General features: G+C 39.6%; 2 protein-coding genes and 1 long non-coding RNA gene across 6 annotated transcripts; 1 reads left to right on the top strand and 2 right to left on the bottom strand.

The window, feature by feature from the left end:
* Nucleotides 1-695: 695 nt before the first annotated feature.
* LOC109859184 (E3 ubiquitin-protein ligase Bre1) lies at nucleotides 696-7,465 on the bottom strand. Of its 2 annotated transcripts, none has more exons than XM_020437189.1 (16): nucleotides 7,168-7,465; nucleotides 6,103-6,267; nucleotides 5,767-5,953; nucleotides 5,506-5,694; nucleotides 5,187-5,308; nucleotides 4,834-5,070; nucleotides 4,608-4,733; nucleotides 4,317-4,490; nucleotides 3,975-4,232; nucleotides 3,729-3,860; nucleotides 3,326-3,597; nucleotides 3,060-3,213; nucleotides 2,850-2,972; nucleotides 2,401-2,785; nucleotides 2,180-2,274; nucleotides 696-2,095 (listed from the first exon to the last, which is right to left on the bottom strand). In XM_020437189.1, exons 2-16 carry the CDS (start codon nucleotides 6,244-6,246, stop codon nucleotides 1,814-1,816), a joined length of 2,880 nt encoding a protein of 959 aa, XP_020292778.1. In that variant the 5' UTR covers nucleotides 6,247-6,267; nucleotides 7,168-7,465; the 3' UTR covers nucleotides 696-1,813. The 2 variants fall into 2 exon arrangements, with proteins under 2 accessions (XP_020292778.1, XP_020292780.1); XM_020437191.1 differs by having other exon boundaries at nucleotides 2,859-2,972.
* Nucleotides 7,466-7,637: 172 nt separating this feature from the next.
* Nucleotides 7,638-8,974, top strand: LOC109859185 (M-phase phosphoprotein 6). 2 transcript variants are annotated; one of them, XM_020437193.1, is made up of 4 exons: nucleotides 7,638-7,791; nucleotides 7,951-8,038; nucleotides 8,134-8,234; nucleotides 8,425-8,974. In XM_020437193.1, exons 2-4 carry the CDS (start codon nucleotides 7,991-7,993, stop codon nucleotides 8,723-8,725), a joined length of 450 nt encoding a protein of 149 aa, XP_020292782.1. In that variant the 5' UTR covers nucleotides 7,638-7,791; nucleotides 7,951-7,990; the 3' UTR covers nucleotides 8,726-8,974. The 2 variants fall into 2 exon arrangements, with proteins under 2 accessions (XP_020292782.1, XP_020292781.1); XM_020437192.1 differs by having other exon boundaries at nucleotides 7,639-7,791; nucleotides 7,898-8,038.
* Nucleotides 8,975-9,051: 77 nt separating this feature from the next.
* On the bottom strand, nucleotides 9,052-10,668 carry LOC109859186. 2 transcript variants are annotated; one of them, XR_002250683.1, is made up of 5 exons: nucleotides 10,283-10,668; nucleotides 9,965-10,193; nucleotides 9,624-9,766; nucleotides 9,296-9,495; nucleotides 9,052-9,207 (listed from the first exon to the last, which is right to left on the bottom strand). It is a non-coding gene; the product is annotated as an uncharacterized LOC109859186 (long non-coding RNA). The 2 variants fall into 2 exon arrangements; XR_002250684.1 differs by lacking the exon at nucleotides 9,965-10,193 and having other exon boundaries at nucleotides 10,283-10,660.
* Nucleotides 10,669-17,742: the final 7,074 nt, after the last annotated feature.

Genomic DNA, 17,742 nt, shown 5'->3' with positions numbered 1-17,742 from the left:
CGGATGCACAATTTGAATTTAATTTATTTTACCATATTGCTATCTCGTTTTGTTTACAACATATGATTTACATGAATGCTCACAATGAACTTAATAGTATTCATGGTGATGTTTTTTGTTTTTTTTTTTATATGCAAAAGTTCTACAAAAGTATTTATATCTATAATACAACAAGTATATGATTAAAGAACAAATTGTTTTTAATCTGTAAACAAATAGATTATACGTTCCAATTTATATTGTGAACATAGTTGAATATATTAGAACGGCATATAAGTAATAATCGCTTTCCGATAAAAAATTATGTATATATCATTCTTTATTACATAATTTTTTTATTTCTAAAAAGATCTTATACTTCTTAAATAAAATATACAAATTTAGCACGTACACTAAATATACTGTATTCCTATTTTTTTTGTTTTGTTTTGTTTTTATTTCACCTCACATAATTTTTCATTTGATGAAGATCATCAAACAATGTTCTTGTAATTGGCAATCAAATTTGTTTGTTATTGCGTAACGTCGAGAGTAATTTTATCCTAACATACAAAAACAATACTCTTATCATCTAAGAAACCAAATAAATATGTTTATCATACAAATTATTATTACCAATTGTTAAACTCTTTTAATTTAGAAATAAATAAAATCAAAATTTCCGAATTTTAATACAATTCAATTTTATTAAAATTAAATCATATTTTCAAAACTGTGTGTGAAATTATTGTTTTTTTTTCCAAATTTTTTTATCTCACGTTTGTTTTTTCGACGTGAAAGATTAAAAACAGTCGCACGACTGATTTCTTGCAAAAGCGCACGTAAAACACAAATGATCAGTACCGAGCCAACGTTACTACTTGTGTGTGTGTGTGTGTAGAGATATTTCGTCTTGCATATTTCTTTCGTTTTGCGCTTTACGTAGACAGGGCTCAAGGCAATTGAATCTGATTGACATGCACGTCAACTGAATTCAATCAGTTTAATATATATATATATATATATATATACATCTAATACTTAAACTCTGTGAGCGCGCGATTAATATTTATCTAGATTAAATAGTTGCCCCACTTTTTCGATTATCAACATTACATCGACTCCATCAATTCAATTTCGATAAATTCTATTTTAGTTTTACGATATCGAAATAAGAGATCTCGAGTACAATATTCAGAATTGTTTATTATCTAAACTATTCATCGTTCTGCATGTAGCTTTAGCAACGACCTCGTCCGGATGTACTTTAAAAACAAGAATCAAACCATAATGCGGCATGTCTCTTATTTTATAAATAAAATTAACTTATCCACATACACTTGTGACTGGCTAACTGATAAAACTGGAATCTCTCGTTTTTTTCTTTTGCACGTAAACATATGCCCACACATTCTTACTTATTTCTATTTATGTTTCAGTTGAATGTCCAGACTATAGATTCTCTATATAATACAGAAAAAAGAATGCAAGCAGTGAAATTAAGCAGTAAGCAACGTTTCTTGTTTCTTCGAGAGTGCTACAAATTCGCTTAAGTCCGAAAACTCGCGTTCTTTTTTTTTTTTATATATATATATATATTAATATCTCCAAATAAGAACTTATAGCAAAAACTTGTGATTCATATGGAAATATACATATGACATATTCAGGCGATCGCGCGTTTTCCCTTCCTCCCCCGAAAAAGTCAGAGTAATAAATAAAAGATATAAAAAAAAAAAAGAAAAAAAAAAGAAAAGAGAAATGCATACGTAACACATTACAAAACACAATCTTACGTCGCGGCGTGTTTTCCAGCTAATCAGCACCTTTTTCTTCAAGTGGACAGGTACAGCCGGTGATAGTCGTTCGCGCCGAAGGCGCAATTGCATTTTGGACATTTTCGCTGTCGCGTCTCATAACGTGTGCGCAAACAGTCCCAACAAAACACGTGGAAGCACTTTGTGAGAACAGCATCCTTGCGCTTTACTTTGCAAGATGGACAGGTCAAAGTCTCTTTGTATTCTCGCAATTCCTCCGCCATCACTTCGTCCAGAGTCTCAGCAAGCTCGATCTTCTTCATACGTTCGACCTTACGTCTGAGTTGCGCTATCTCTTCCTACGGTGCAAAAGAAATTTGTCAGTAGTTCAGAACGCGACAAAAAAAAAAGTGCAAAAGAGAGCGATATCTGTAAAATAATACCTGTAATCTTTTAGTTTTATACGCCTCAGCTTCCAAGGAACTTGTCTTCTCCGCCACAACTTGTTGCGCCTCCTTCATTTGAGAATGATATTTCTCTATATAACATAAGATTTATATTACTTTATATATTTTTTTGACAAGAGGAAAAAGAGAGAGAGAGAGAGAGAGAGAGAGAGAGAGAGAGAGAGAGAGAGAGAAGTTGCACATATAAAAATTCTTACCAAGATGGAGTTTGAGATCGGCGGCCGATTGTGCGCTTTCTATCGCTTTTCGTTTATGCATCTCCATCGCCTGCTGTCGCAGAGCCAGTTCTTTTTCCACCGTCGCGAGGGAGTTTTGTAAGAGACGTTCCTTCTCCTCCAATTTTCGCACAACGACATTAGCCGCCTCTACTTGCGTAGTCAGCGTAGACACTTGCTCCTTCAACACATCCTTCTCTTCTCGCGCGAGTTTGTGCAATTGATTGCTCTTGATCCTCTCTGTCATGAGCTTGAAATTCGCGTCATCCTTTTCGCGCAACTGCTGTATCAGTCTGGAGTTTTGTTCCTGCATGTCTTCGAACGCCTGACCGGTCACTTCCATCTCATTCAGAAGCGCCTCTTCCTCCTTTAACGTAACATAAATTTTGTTTAATTCTACGTCCCACGTGTGCTGTAATTAAAGCACTTACGTATAATACCTGCTTCTGGCAAGCAACTTGACGCTGCAACGTGTACGCCTGTTCTTCCAATTTTTTTATCTTTATTTGCGCGTCTTCATCCGCTAATTTTTTACGCTCTTCGCGTTTACTCTCCTGCAAGTAACACGCAATTAGCAACGTTATATTACGTCAAGCTGTTATTCTACGATAAGCACAATTGTTTTATACACTACGGCGTACTTGAATTTTCTTAAGCTGTTGTCGCAAATCCTCCAACTCCGCTCTGGTTTTCCGCTCCGCAGCCATCAACTGCACCTTGTCCCGTTGCTCCTTTCCGACACCTTTGTACATGTCTAACAAGAGCTTCATCTCCTTCATTTCATTCACAGCCTTTCTGCAATTAAAAATATTAACTTTCGTTTTTGTTTTTCATTTTCTAAAAAACTAAAAAAAAAACTTCATATATAGATTTTATTCGATACTACTAGATATCTCAACAGACATACTTGAGTTGTGCCTTGAGATCCCTTACAAGTTCCGATTCCGCCATCTTTGCGTCTTTGGTGCGATGAGCAGGATCACGATGTTCGGTTTTCACGGATTCCTTCTTGATGTCTTTCTCGCGTTTGATGTCCTTTTCCTTTTTCAGAGTCGGCGAAGTCAGTGTCAGAGAATCTGGCGTTCCTTTATTGATCTCACCTTCTCCCACTTCGATCGTTTCTACCTCCTCGTCAGCACCGGATTCTCTCTTTATCGAAACACCGCTTTCCTCTTTTATCTATTTGTCGAAAACAGACGACCACCAGGATGAAGTACTTCTCGTAATTTTTGCGTAAATATCTCAAAAGATAATTGTATTATAAAAAAAAAGTTCTTCATTATGTAAATTCTCGATTCGGTGTAACATACCTGCGTAGATCCTGGCAAAGAATTGGACGCATCTTCTTCTTTCCCACTGCCGTCCGAGTTATTTCCTTCTTTGTTTTCTTGCGCCGTTTGCTGGCCGAGTTTTGCCGTCAGTTCTTCTATATCCTTCTTTAACTGAGATAATTCAATAAGCAAATCCTATGTTATTTATTTTTTACTAAGAACACAAAGCATTAATGTGTGCGTTAGCTAGTTTGGGTAATAGTTGGAATTTATTCGTAAACATACCCGAGGTATTTCAGTGGAAGCTTCCTTATACTTTCGTTTGTAACGGTGAACCTCTCCTTTCAATTGCTGATTGTGATTCTGAAGAGACGTGATCAAGTGTCGCATCTCTCGATTGATCGGACCCGTTTGCTCGTTTGCGGCAAGATTCTGCTCGAATTCGATGCGAAGCATCTCGTATTCTTTGCGCAATTGCGCCAGGACATCCTCGAGCTGCATAACTTCACCGCGTAATTTCTTCTGAGCCATTAACTCCTCGCTCTGCAACGAGAATACGTTTCGATAAGAAAATTTAAAACCAACTTAACCAACTCGTGAGCACAATTCTCGATGTAAAACTCTTACCTCCATCATCTCAATTTGGCGTAAATGTGCGTTCTTGCTCGTTTGCATTTGCTGACGAGCGTCGTCCAACTGCGTTTTCAACTGCATAGACTCGTTATAAAGCACGGAAAATTGTGACTGCAAACATTTATACTCTGTTGTTTCTACAATTACCGATTCGGGAAGTTGTCTTATCTGCAACACACAAAAAAGACACCTGGCATCGTCGCAATCGTCGGCATGTGTTTTCTATCTAGTTTGATCAAAAAGCAAACTAAATCGTATAGAAACTAAGACGTTTATTTTACTTACATCCATCTTTAATTTTTCTACTTCTTTCAAAGTGTCACGATGCTGCTGATGTAATTTGTCCAATTCCTGCAATCTGTTATTAGCTAATTCACGTGTCTCTTCAAGCTCTCTTTGCAAGTCGTCGAGCTGTAAATAAGATAAAACATTGGAAATAAAAATATATATATATATATATATATATCTCTTTATATAAAACACACTTTATTATAAAAGTAATAAAGTTTACTTTAGTCTGTGAGACACTTGAAGCAACCAAAGTGTTCGGTTTATTACTGCCTTTCTCGTCAGTCCCGTGAATTTGTTGAAACGCTTTCAGCTTCTCTATCGCTTCTCCAAGATGATGTTCTAATTTGTCGTTTCTCGCTCGCACTTTGTTCAACTCGTATTGCAAATCGTCCACTTGATTTCGCAATTCCGCTGCGAGTGTATCCTTCCCTGTTATGGTATCTTGCATTTCTGACATCTATAAAGAAAATTATTTGTCATCAACCAACAATCCAACGATCAAAAGTATACCAATACAAAAGTGCTGAAAGAAACCAAACATATAAATAAAAGAAATAAACAAATGTTATTTACCTTCAATGAGATGGTGTGATATTTTTCGTGCAATTGTATATTTATAGCCTGCAAATTTCTATTTTCCATTTGTATTTCCGCATTAGCACGACGCACAACCTCATCGATGTTCGGCGCTTCTTCTGCATTGATAATTTTTTAAATTGTATTATAGACTTAAATTGTTTTTAAATTAATTAACGATGTTTCACAGCAATCGCCCAGTTTGTTCATGTACATTCAAGAAAATATTATTATCTAAATTCTACATATAAAAACAAACTACTTAAAGAGGAGTTTGCTCTTGTTACGCACCACACACACACACATTTATACTCACCACCATCGAACTCTCCCTTAAGTGCAAGAGTGATCTTTTCATTTCTCTGAGACAAACGATCAAATGCCTGCACGACTTTCGACACAGCACGCTTAGATACTTGGACACGGTTTGCTAATTTATCATCTAATTCTTCCTTGTCCCACGATGACAATTGCATAAGAAATGATGTTGTAGCTTCGCTCTCATCTAATAAGACATCACACAATTTATAAAAATAAATTTTCTTGTCAAAACCGATCGCTTTGTCTTCCCACTTACTTTTATTTTCGGATTCATCAGCAGTTTCAGCATCAAATCTCTGTAATAACACACGTATATCTTCGTTGAGTTGATTCCAATATCGATTAACAACATTAAGTACTGCATCGTCCTGCATCTGACGTTTTTCTAATTGTTCAATACGCTGTCTTAATTCAGCTTCCATTCGATGCCTTTGTTCTAATCTCTGAAATAGATAAATAAGTGTGAGAAACAATATATATATGTATAAACACGAAAATAATCTCCAAGAAATATAAAATCCATCTTCATGTACAGTTTGTTATATCGCAACATAACATATTATTGTTTATACATGTATAAATTTACACATACCTGTGCCAGTTTCTTGTTTTGAAACTGTAGAACCTTCATATCCATTTCTTCAAGAGTGGATATGGGTCCTATCAGAATTGGCTCAAACTGCACCTTTTTAATAGGTGGTTGTGAACTGCTGTCTTCTGCAGGTCGTTTCGACATCTTTGCTAATTCAGTTGTGTCCTATTTGTAAAATTATAAGATACTGATAGCGTGTGCACAGACATAAACAACATAAATATATATAAACAATAAAACATGAATAATATTAACAAAAGATTTTTGTTTATCTAATTCTTAAGAGAGAGATAGAGATTTACTTTAACCAAATGTAAATAAAAGTTTTGTCATATATGTGCGTATATTTTGTACAATGTACATATATATTTATATATAAATTTTCTTACACCAAGTTAAAGTTCTGTTGCAGATTAAAGAAAGAATTAAAAGTATGATAGGTATTTTTTTTTCTTTTTATTTGTATTCATTATTACAGGGAAAAACTTTCAATCCAACCATGTTTAAAGGTTATGAAAACTTTACATCTACCATATGGCAAAAAAAATATCTTTCTTTGCGTTATTTTGCGAAGTTTCGAAAACGCAAATGCTCAGATGTGAAAAGGTTTATAATTTACATCTGGAAAAACAAAAAAAAATTACAAAAACGCAGAATTATACGATTCGCACACCACCTTGCAAAACGAACGAAATAATAATTTGTACGAGCAACTTCTCAAATACGGAATACAAACGAAACAAAAAAAAATAAATATCAACTCGTATAATATTCAAACAGAGAGTGATCTTTGAGCTGTTGTAATTTTTTTTTCTTTTTATTCCGTTTCTCACGACGCGAAAAGTGAGGTTCGAGATAAGACCCCGTTGGGATCGAGATTGAAACTTTCTCGCGTGTTGTACAAAAATCGCATCCGTAGAGCAGACCAGGCGCGGAATTATTATTATCTGTCAGCGAGAACAGATTTCTTCGTTCAATATCAACAGAATTGTTCGATTTTGTCGCGCAATCCTATTGTTATTGATCGCACGCGCGCGCGCAAAATACTTTGCGGAGGCTATATACCTTGATACGCGCAATTAAGCTTTCCCGACTTGCAACCTTCCGCGAGAGAGGATGCGTTTGTCTTCTTCACCGCATGGCTAAGTCGTTCTTGGATTTGACAAAGCCAACGTGGTCGATTGCTCGTTGCGATTTTCCTGCATCTTACGCGATTCTCTCTCACGTCGACGAAATTCGGGAGGAGCGGGGAAAGCCGTGCAGCAGTCCAGTCCAGTGTCCGGTCGAGAAACCGCCAGTTGCACGTCCTCGCAGCAGCAGCAGCAGCAGCAGCAGCAACAACGGAAGCCACCATTACGCGGCGAATGCAGGAAGCAAAAGAGCCAAGGCGAGGAATTACGAGCGCGCTCTCGCTCGATCGGTAAAAGACGAAAAAGAACGTATCGACCGTCGAGAACGACTTCGTCGTTTGGTTTCCTTTCTTGTTTTCGATTCGAAGCCGTAGAGCGACGCTGCGATCGGACGAGAAAGTCACAGAGGTTAGGGTTAGGTTAGGTAAACTCACTTGTTTACGTCGCGCGCGCGTGTGTACATGGATTTTTTCAAACGCAATTTGCGTGGATTGGTATAATATACACGTGTGGTGTGCGAGAAGAGAGTTAACTTGATCGAAGACACGTAAAAGCTGAGGTAAAAAGCGAGATAGTTCTTTTGGCAGCTTACGTTATAAAACTCTTTGGAATCGATTTAGGAATGTGATTGCGACTGTTTTCTCTCTCTCTCTTTCTCACAAAAGAAGCCGACAGAACAGAAATCGACAGGAATTGATTTCGAACGATTTCGTAACAGATACTCGCCAGGAACAACAATCAACGTTACAAAAACAATCATGGACTCGAGGAAGGTGACTCTGTCGAAGGGCATATTGCAAATGAAAGTAAGAGTCGAACACAATATGCGTAGAACAGGATTTATCTTGTGCAGGATGCAATTGTGTAATAATATTTGTTTGCTTTTTTATATTTGTTTTAGTTCATGAAGAAGACAAAGGACAAAGTGGAGAAACAACAGTTTCAAGAAGAGGGAGAGGAGTACTTCGGCAGTCAGTTCAAGTCGTGCATGAAGAACTCATTGTAGGTATCGCTTTCTTTTAAACATAAATATTTAGGGTTTAGATAATAACACAACAACAAATCAACAAACTTCCAAATTGGTTCTTCGCCACTGGATCGAGATTAGTCTCTACATTTCACAATATTTGTCAGCGATGGTGTTGTTATTGACATTCAGTGTGTTTTGTTTCTGTTTTCTTTTGGGACACAGCGACAAGTTCTTCGTGGAACCGAGTTACGTCTTTTGTGAGGAACTCGCGGACGGTAGATTAAGCTTTCAAGGAATGAATCCGAACATAGAGAAGCTGATGGCGGCACGAGAAAGAGCGAAACAAGCTAAGCTGGAGGTGAAGCAAGAAACTGACGTATCAGACGAGCAAATGGCCGTTCAGTGGGAGAAAATGCGACTTAAATTTGACAAGCAGAGACACAGAAAGACGCAGCACAGAAAAACGAAGACGGAAGGCGAACCGATAGAAAAGAAACCAAAATTCTTGAAACCTGTAGATTGAGAGATTCACTTTTTTCTTTTGTAAATACAAAGTTGTATCATAATTAGGAACTTCTTAATTAATTGGGTCTCGACGTGACGACGTGAGTGATCAACATGATATCAACAAAAATTTTGATGTTATTGATTTCGATCGATTTATATCTATTTGTTATATAATTGTTTACGAAAAGACTAGGATAATTGTTGTTTGCTTTTCAACACTGCTGTTCGTTTGTCACAGTCGAAATACACGATTTTTTATCATCAATTTTCTTACGAAACTTTACTTTCGAGTCGACGTACTTGGTGTTTCTATTCGCACGTTTCCTGTCTTGTCCGCAACGCGGACAAGTAACTCCCGAAACGTTTCCACGCACACACATCGCCGGTGCGATCCTTCCGCATTCCTTTTTGCCGGAAAGTGCGTCGAAGCTATCTTCGGAAAACTCCATAACCGATATAATTCTCGAATATGCTTCGCATTTCTTCCTTGTCGCGTTTCTACGTAACAAATTTTATACAAAAATAGTTTACAAAGATGAAATTTCTAATTATATATATATTTAAGAGTTTTTGTAATATTTATCACCTTGAAGACATCAGACCCCCGTTCTGCGAAGATGCTGGAAGATGTTAAACCCCGAACGGTAGTTTTTTTTTTCGGAGTGATCGCCTAAATTCTCCCTGTATGTTACATTCTCGGATGAATGTAGATGTTTATCAGCACGTGGCACCGTTGCTCTTTGAAAATCTGTTCTTTTTGGGTAGGACGTCCAGCTGTGCGAACTTCTGTAACATTTTTTTTTGAATGTCTTACACACACACGCACATACACGCGCGTCTGGAACACTCGGTGTTTATTTCGATGGCTTTGTAATTTGTGTCACCGGTTCTCTGAATATTTCCTATGCTCTTACCATATGTAGCGGTGTAATCCGAACTCGTCGGAGACGCTTCTAAAATGAATCTGTTTATTCAAATCGGAGTCGCGAAAAGCGTCATTCCAAAAATGGAAATTGCACCAAAAGTTTTTGTTTTATTTGTGATACGTCTGCAGCGTCTGAAATTTGAACACACAAATTTTATTAAATCAAAATTGCAGATTGAAGTTTATATCTGATATAATTTATATAAAAAACAAAATTTATGTAAAAAACAAAAAAAAAGAATCGTTGAGAGATTCGATCGCAATATCGACTGAAATTTCTTTCTCTTTTTGAGGTTTATTGTGTAATTATATATCTGTGTGTACAATTACGATCGTGTATAATTTATATAACTGCGTCGCACAAAATCTTTTGTCAATTGCCCGAGCAATTGAAACTTTTTATTACTTGTCCGAATAAACGGTCCGGTGAGCTTGACGAAATTTGCCAACTCAACTGGTTCATGATTAATTCACGTCAAAAGTGACACGCGACTCCGCGTTTCGTGACATCTCGGAAGTTTGCCGAAACGTAGTGAATTTGTTGTGAGGGATTTTGTAACTGCGGGAGAAAAAGAAACGGCGCCGGGGTAATTTTCTCAAACTCGCTCGAACAATTTGCATAAATTGTTTCGTGCGACACGTGCATACCGATTATTTATTTCCTCGTGATTTGCTTCGACGGCTCGCAACGCTGCGATATGCGACTTTACGTGGTACCCACGAGCGCGCGACGTCCCGACTTCTTCGAGTATTTGCTTCATCACGTCGGTGTTTTCTCGTGCAAAACAAAAAAAAAAAAAAATCATCCGAAACAATTTCTCGATCTTTTTGTCATCTCGGATGACGATTTGTCTCTTTCTCTCTCTCTATTGTCGCGTGTTACGCAAAATGCGCGGGGGGAGGGCAGCTGTCACGTAACGAAATACCCAGTTTTGCAAGAACGGAATGGCAGAAACGGAATATGGCCTAGCGCCTGCCTCGAGATACGACGTAACGTTATACGCGAAGGATATATCGAATGAAGTTGGGTTCGACTTGGCTTTTTTTTCCGACGCGCTAATTCTTCCGAGATGGATTTGCGCCGTTTTAAAGAGCGCGCGCGCGCGCCCGCGATTCGCCGCCCCGATTAATTACTCGCTCAGTCAATTATCTCTCCGCACGTTCCTGGATTGCGCAATAGCGTAAATATAGACGACGTTACGCGCGCGCGCGCGCGCACATTATTCAGCATTCTTCGCCGTATCCACATCGCACTTTTTCCAACCGACGAGATTTTGAGTCGCGAGAGAAAAGTCGCGCACGTACGTTTTCCCGAACACGTTCCGACGATCGATCATATTTTGTTTGCGAGATTTATTGTGCGATTTTTACAACAAACTCGCGAAGCAAATCCCGATAAGTCTCGCAAACCAAATCGACGCGGGCGAAAAATCGCCGACAAACGTCCGAAATTCCAAGAGGGTTTCGAGACGAAACGATCTGTCGTCGCGTCACCGCGGAATTCATACAATGCGGTTTTTATTATTACCAGCCGGTCGTTACATATCTCTCTTCGAGAGAGCAATTGGCGCGCTAGCGCCAGTACCGGTGCACCACTTTCCGAGATTTAATGTATTCTCACAGCTGCCACGCGTCGACCATGATGCAATAATATTGGTTGTTTCGCCTTGTTTTTCAGATAAAATATCGGGCCGTTAATTGCGGCAGCATGTCGCTCGCCTTGAACGACTCTTCCCTCTTAAAAACGCGATAAAAAATGGCGACGGAATCGAAAATCGCGCGAAACTCGACGAAATCCTCGATTACGAATTTACAATTTACGGTCGTCGTACGTTGACTTTATCTCGCGAAACTTCGGTAATATATACCGATTAACACGAATTCTCGAACTTGCAGTCTCGATTAATTTAAAAAAAAAAAAACAAACAAAAAAAAAACGCGTCGGTGTTTCGCGCGTTTTCTCAGTTTACACTCGTGAGACGATCGGCGCCTTCGTCTAATTGTGCGCCTTCTTCTCCTACCGATTCGCTCGCTCGCACACATATGGTATCTGATTAAATCCCCCCGATTGTGTTCAATGCTCGCCTCTCGTAACATCGGGCTGTAACTATCGACTACACGGCGACTTGTTTCTCCAAAAGGCGGTGCGCGCTAACAAAACCATTGCGAGACGCGCGCGCGCGCACACACACACACACAACTGGACACGCTCGGCACGACGCTCGACGTGTTATTTCCAGAAAAGCACGTGCTCTTCGCCGCGGAGATTACGGACAATTTGCGCGATACGACGATAGTGATTGGAATCGAGTTCGAGAGATAGAGAGAGAATCCCGTCCGATACAAAACTCGGAGCCGCGCTCACAATGCGACTTTCCTTCCTGGTACAGGCTCTGTTCCATCTCCTTTTCTCTCCCGCCCGGTTGGAATCCTGTAATTGTCCCGGGGGGAGCAATTAAAGTTCACGATCCATCGGCGATCTATCGGATCTCGAGAATTAGTGCCACGACGATGAAAACTAATCGCCGATCCGCTCTCGCTCGCCGGTTTTTTAGCGAGAGAGGAAGCGAGAAGAGATCGGGCACATTCTCGCGCGCGCGCACTTCGAATCGCAATTTCGTGTGTCGAAAGGATGCAATTCTCTTTGTTATTTTGTTTTTCTTTTTTGTTACAATAATGCGTTGAAAAATCAAAATATCTGGAGACGTGCGTTCGCGCAAAGTAATAAAAACAAAGTCGAGAAAAAAATCGAATCAAATAAGACGAGAGCTAACGCACACGCGGATAACGTGCGCGTAATGAGATGTTGACACAACGTCAACGCGGCTATTGATCCTCCGGTAATTTAGAACGCGTGCCGATCTATTTGACGTCTCCGCTGCAATTTCTTTTACATTAGCAAAGAACATGCGCTGCGCCGCGAGTTTTATGAAGACAGATAAAAAGAGAGAGAGAGAGATAGATGAGAGCTCGCGGTAGGTAGACGGTTCTTGTTGTGCTCGTTTTGTACGTGCTAAATATTTGAGTCAGGTTGTCGTCGACATTAAACGACGAGCAAACATTGCCGATACATCGCGGAAGAAAACGCCGTTCATTTATCAAGTGCAAACAAGGCACCGTTCCATCCGTATCCCTCCTCGCTTGCTCCTCGCATCACATCCCTTCGAGCGAGTTGCGAGTAGATGACAATTTTTCACGACGCGATTTAGACGAAAAAACAAAATTGACCGGAGGAGATATTTCATTTACTTGCCACATTTCATTGTCTTTTGTTAATTATTACTTATGACATATTTTTTTCGTTCTTCTTTCGTATTTTTGAACATCAATGTATATATAAGTATATTCATATAAGAGTTCGTCTCTCTTTTCATATTTAAATGGCATCTATCTCTCGATTTTTGAAGGATGTGATAAGAGCGAGACACAATATTTACTCGGCGAGAGAACTTTCCCGAGTGTGTAACGGGAATTAATTTGCTTTTCTCACCGGTTTTTTTTTCTTCGTTGCGCAGAAGATATCACCCGACTGAATCGACGACGAGAGATACAATTCGAAGAAATCGCAGCCGTGAACCGCGCAGAGGAGAAAAGCTCGGTTCGACACTCGATATCTCGCCCGAGTGGATTTTTTTTTTTTTTTTTTTTTTTTTTGGAGTTACAACACGCAGCTTCGTGTACAAAGAGAGAAGCGCTAAACAGCCAAGATTCGTGCTGCCGCACTTGAGGCAGCAGTTCCCAAACTGCGTGAAGTGAGAGTAATAATGAGGAATAATGAGCCGCACGTTGGAATTACAAGGACAGGCAAAAGAACCGCGCCACGTGCGCCTCGCGTATTACACGTTCGTTTCCGATAACGCTAAAATGTCCGTCAAATGAGATAATAAAAAGACAAATTTTTTTTTTACGCGTTTTTGTTTATCGACAACACACATTATATTGCCTTTTATTTTTGAAAACAAAACCATCATCGCAAAGTCGTTAAACACTTTCGATTGTTTATGTAGAGAGACAATGTTTTAAATGACGATTTTCACAGAAGCAATGATATTTCAATCGCATGGACCGATCATGAAATTAATATTCGCAATTTATATTCTCTCCTATCACTTTTCTCGAAGTAATTATGTTAATTGGAACCAGTTCCTTTCGTGCGAAAAAAAAATTGCAAAAGAAGTGTGTGGGAGGTGGACAATATTACACAAGAAAATAATCTCGCGGAGCTTGGCGTGAAATTTAAATGTCAACAGAGAGGTGATCCCTTTGGGAACCGCTGACCGGCGAGTGCATCACGCGGTAAACGCGAGATACGTAGCGCGAACAGTGTCAGCCCCAGCGGGGTCGACATGTGAGTAAAACGGTAACCGAGAGCGCGGAACAATATTTGTTGTGTCCGATAACCAACCTCTAGAAGAAAACGTTCTCTCTCTTCGCGCGCGCGCTAATGGATTTAGCGGTGGCAGTGAACCGCGCGTGACCCGGTCGCTCTGACGTACGAGCGGAACGCACACCGTCATTTGTTCCACACGCGCGGGTACGATGTCGCGTGTTTGCCGTCGTTGTTTCCACCGTGACACGATGATCGATGAGAGTTTTATTCATGCACGCGCGAGCCAACGGCGGCAACGGATCCCCGCGGGTTTCTTCCGCGAGTTCCCTAGAATTTGGGTCGTACTTCTCAACAACGATCGTAGATCTCAGCATGTCGCGAATTTATTGCAAAACGCATTTTCTTAAGAAATCTTCGCGCACGTAATTACACCGCGCACTAGCGCGAGCGAGCCCTGCAATTGGAAACGCGCGAAGTGCTGAGGTGATGCGCATCTCTTTTTTTTTTTTTTTTTTTTTTTTGTACAGTACAGAAAGCGCGCTGAAGTTTCAGCGCGCCGGTTCTATCCTCACCGAAACATTAACCCAATTATTGAAGTTGCAGTAGATTCTCATCTCCGGCGAAAAGATGATTGCAACTCAATTTCAAATTCTTCGCTTGTGTGTAGATTGCTTCCCTTCCCTCAGCTCCTCCTCCGTTGATCCCGAAGCTGATGGAAGCGACGTACCGTTCGCGTAATTATCGCGACCCTGATAAGGCGCGCGGCGGACGGTACGTATGTGTGTGTGTGTGTGTGTATTTATATATATAAAACGTTGGACGAGTATCGCTTTCACTCCGAATTTAGTGTTTTCTTCCGTATTTTTGTAATACCAAGCGAGAATCGGCGCGGGTCCGAGAGTCTTGTTTCAATTCAACGCGCGTTTGAAAATTTGTTAATGTTTTTCTTCTCCCGGCTAACCTAATGACATCTATAAAGGGAGTCACATTTCTCGATTTACCTGTTTATCTGGGTACCTGTTTTACGGTTGTCACGTTGTCGGCTGTGTCGAATGATAAAATTCGCTTGTCACGGAAAGGGAAAGAGAGAGACGTAACGTGACAAAACGTTTAACGTTAGAGAAAAACATAAATAACACAATTCTTTCAATCAAAATTTTTTCTCTCAAAAAAACTTGTCTTTTTCGGAATCTACTTTTTCTCTCTCTCTCGCTTCGTCAGCTTGGTCTCAGGTTTCCTTCAGGGATGTTCTGATCAGATATGGTTGTTAAGTTCCGTTAATGTAACTTTTTGTTTTTGTGTTTTTTTTTTGCGCGCGAACAATTTTAGCAATTAGTTCTTTCTGTATACGATATGCGATCGTTATACGTCAAGTTAAATTTCAAATGAACAATTACGTGATGTACCTTAGAAAGTTTCGGGATGTGTTCGTGTAGAAAAATGCGCGATGACGAAATCACATTTATAATTCTTCTTTCTCGTTACTTTCTAAACTTCCACCTTTCCTGTTAGACAAACAACAGCGCCACTAAGTTTAACATGTAAAGTAAGTGTCTTCGAAATTGTCCGTTCCACGGTGATTCCGTTACATAACTCTCCATAGAATAACTTCGCAAAAATAGCGGCAACAACATCTCTCCTTCGTCGTCCATCATCATTATCATCCGGTAAGTCTCGTGTTCGCAATATCGTCAATGTGACGAAACGAGATCAGTTTTCCCTCCGCTCGATCTTGTCGGATGATCTCTCACGGGATGTAACGGAAGTAACGTAATTCTCTCTCGCGTCTAATCGCCGATCTGACACTGACAAATCGGCGTGTTCCCAACGGAACACTTTTTCGTCGAAAATTAACATAATTTACGCATTACCGGACTTGTTGACCATCTCAATTATACATATACTTTCTTTAAGGCCTGTGCTGTGATATTTTTAAATAAAGAAATATGAGCACTCTCTGCGTCACCGCAGCGAAGTCAATAACGTGTGTGCGATAGTGCGTAATAGTTTAGCGTAAAATTGTATCTCATAAAATTTCATCAAGGACAATCTTCCGGCATTTATTAAAATCAGATAAGCGACGAGAGCATGTGCTGTTTCATTTCAAGCGACAGAACGTGTAATTATGTTATAAAAAAAAAAAAAATGTGTCGTGTATGAAGGAAAAGATTGCGTATCATAATTTGACGCTCGTAGGTAGACGCGCGTACTTACACACGTAAATTAATCGAAGGTGTGTGTGATTACACGTGTGTGACTGTTATCACGCCGCGCGAGCGACGCAATTTTAGAAACAAGGAAACCGAGCTAATAATATCCAACGATATGTCATTTCTATCTTAGACACTCCTTGCTAATTCGATACTGCGTCGATTTACATTCTCTTTGTAGCAGATAAGATTCCAAGTACGCGTCGCTATCGCGTAAAGTCTCTCGCAAAATTTCCGCGCCGCGAAATGTATCTTTNTTTTTTTTTTTTTTTTTTGTTCGTACAATATCAACGCGTTGCAAATTGTAAAGATTTTTGCCGGATACACACAGCGCGCAGAAAATAAACGATAAACTATTAACAATAAACCATAAACTATTAATATTTGCGTTCTTAATAAAGATCAAAGATCTTTAATTAATTCTTTATTTAATTAATTATTTCATTACAATATTAATTTAGATATCGACGGTATCTCCGATCTCTTTGGCGAGTGTAAAATGACAAAAATAGAACAAAACGTACATGTAAATCCGGTTGTTAAATATAGAATCGTTATTTCTCGCTTGGCTTGCATTGCTCGTCGTTAGACGTAAGAAAAAAAAAAAAAAACACGAGATTGGTTACTCCGACTCAATTAGATGGCTGAGTGCGCGTAAATGACAGTAAATCAGTAGTTTCGATTTAAATTCATCGCACCGCGTTTGTGCGATCCATTAATGAAAGATTAATCACACACAATGTTTTTTTTCGAGAAGAACTGCAAACGTATATAATTGCCGTATTCGGGCAAGGTAGATAAAAGTATACCGTGTGCACCTATCAATTCTCGGTTCCGTCGAGAGACGTAAAAAAAAAGAGAAACACGCGCGTCTGGTGCGCCCGTCGGCACACAATGATGATCTCTTAGCGCAAAGAAATCACGGTTTCTTTGACCTTTGCGAAGATAAATGCGATATCAAAATTTATATGTATCGTAAAAACAAAATAACGCGTTTATACGAGGAAAGAGAAGAAACTTTTTTATGTTTTGCGATAAAGTTATATATATATATATATAAAACTAATATATTTATAGACGAGGCGGAAAAGAGATGTGGTGCGCGATTTGACCTCTATCCGTGCGCCGATATCAACATAAATTAACGGACAATTATCGTCGATAAACCGCGCGCGCGATATCACGATCGCAGAAAATTGCGATCTCGCAAGAGATCGCCGTTCCTTCGCTCTTTCGACTTCCAGCGCATGTACACACGTACACATACATATATACGTTTCTCTTATTATGCCATACCGACGTTTATAAACATAAAGCGCTAACGATTATCCGCTTTAACTCACTGACAGCTGACATTAGCACACGAATTCCCGGCGCAAAGCGGCTCTATGTACGTTACGTACATACGTACGTTTCTTTGCGCGCGAGAGCGCGCGCGTTTTGCTTTTGATATACTCCCGAGTTGCAGATATATCAAGCGCGGTTCACCTTTCTACAGGTGATAGAGATACGGCGCGACGGCGGGGGGATACGTACACGTTACTTCAGGCGTCAAACAACCGCTGCTA

Source organism: Pseudomyrmex gracilis, unplaced genomic scaffold, assembly GCF_002006095.1.
Source record: "Pseudomyrmex gracilis isolate BER0280 unplaced genomic scaffold, ASM200609v1 scaffold_246, whole genome shotgun sequence".
NCBI lineage: Eukaryota > Metazoa > Arthropoda > Insecta > Hymenoptera > Formicidae > Pseudomyrmex > Pseudomyrmex gracilis.
Note: the sequence above shows the minus strand (reverse complement) of the source record. Positions and strands in the feature narration are given on the sequence as shown.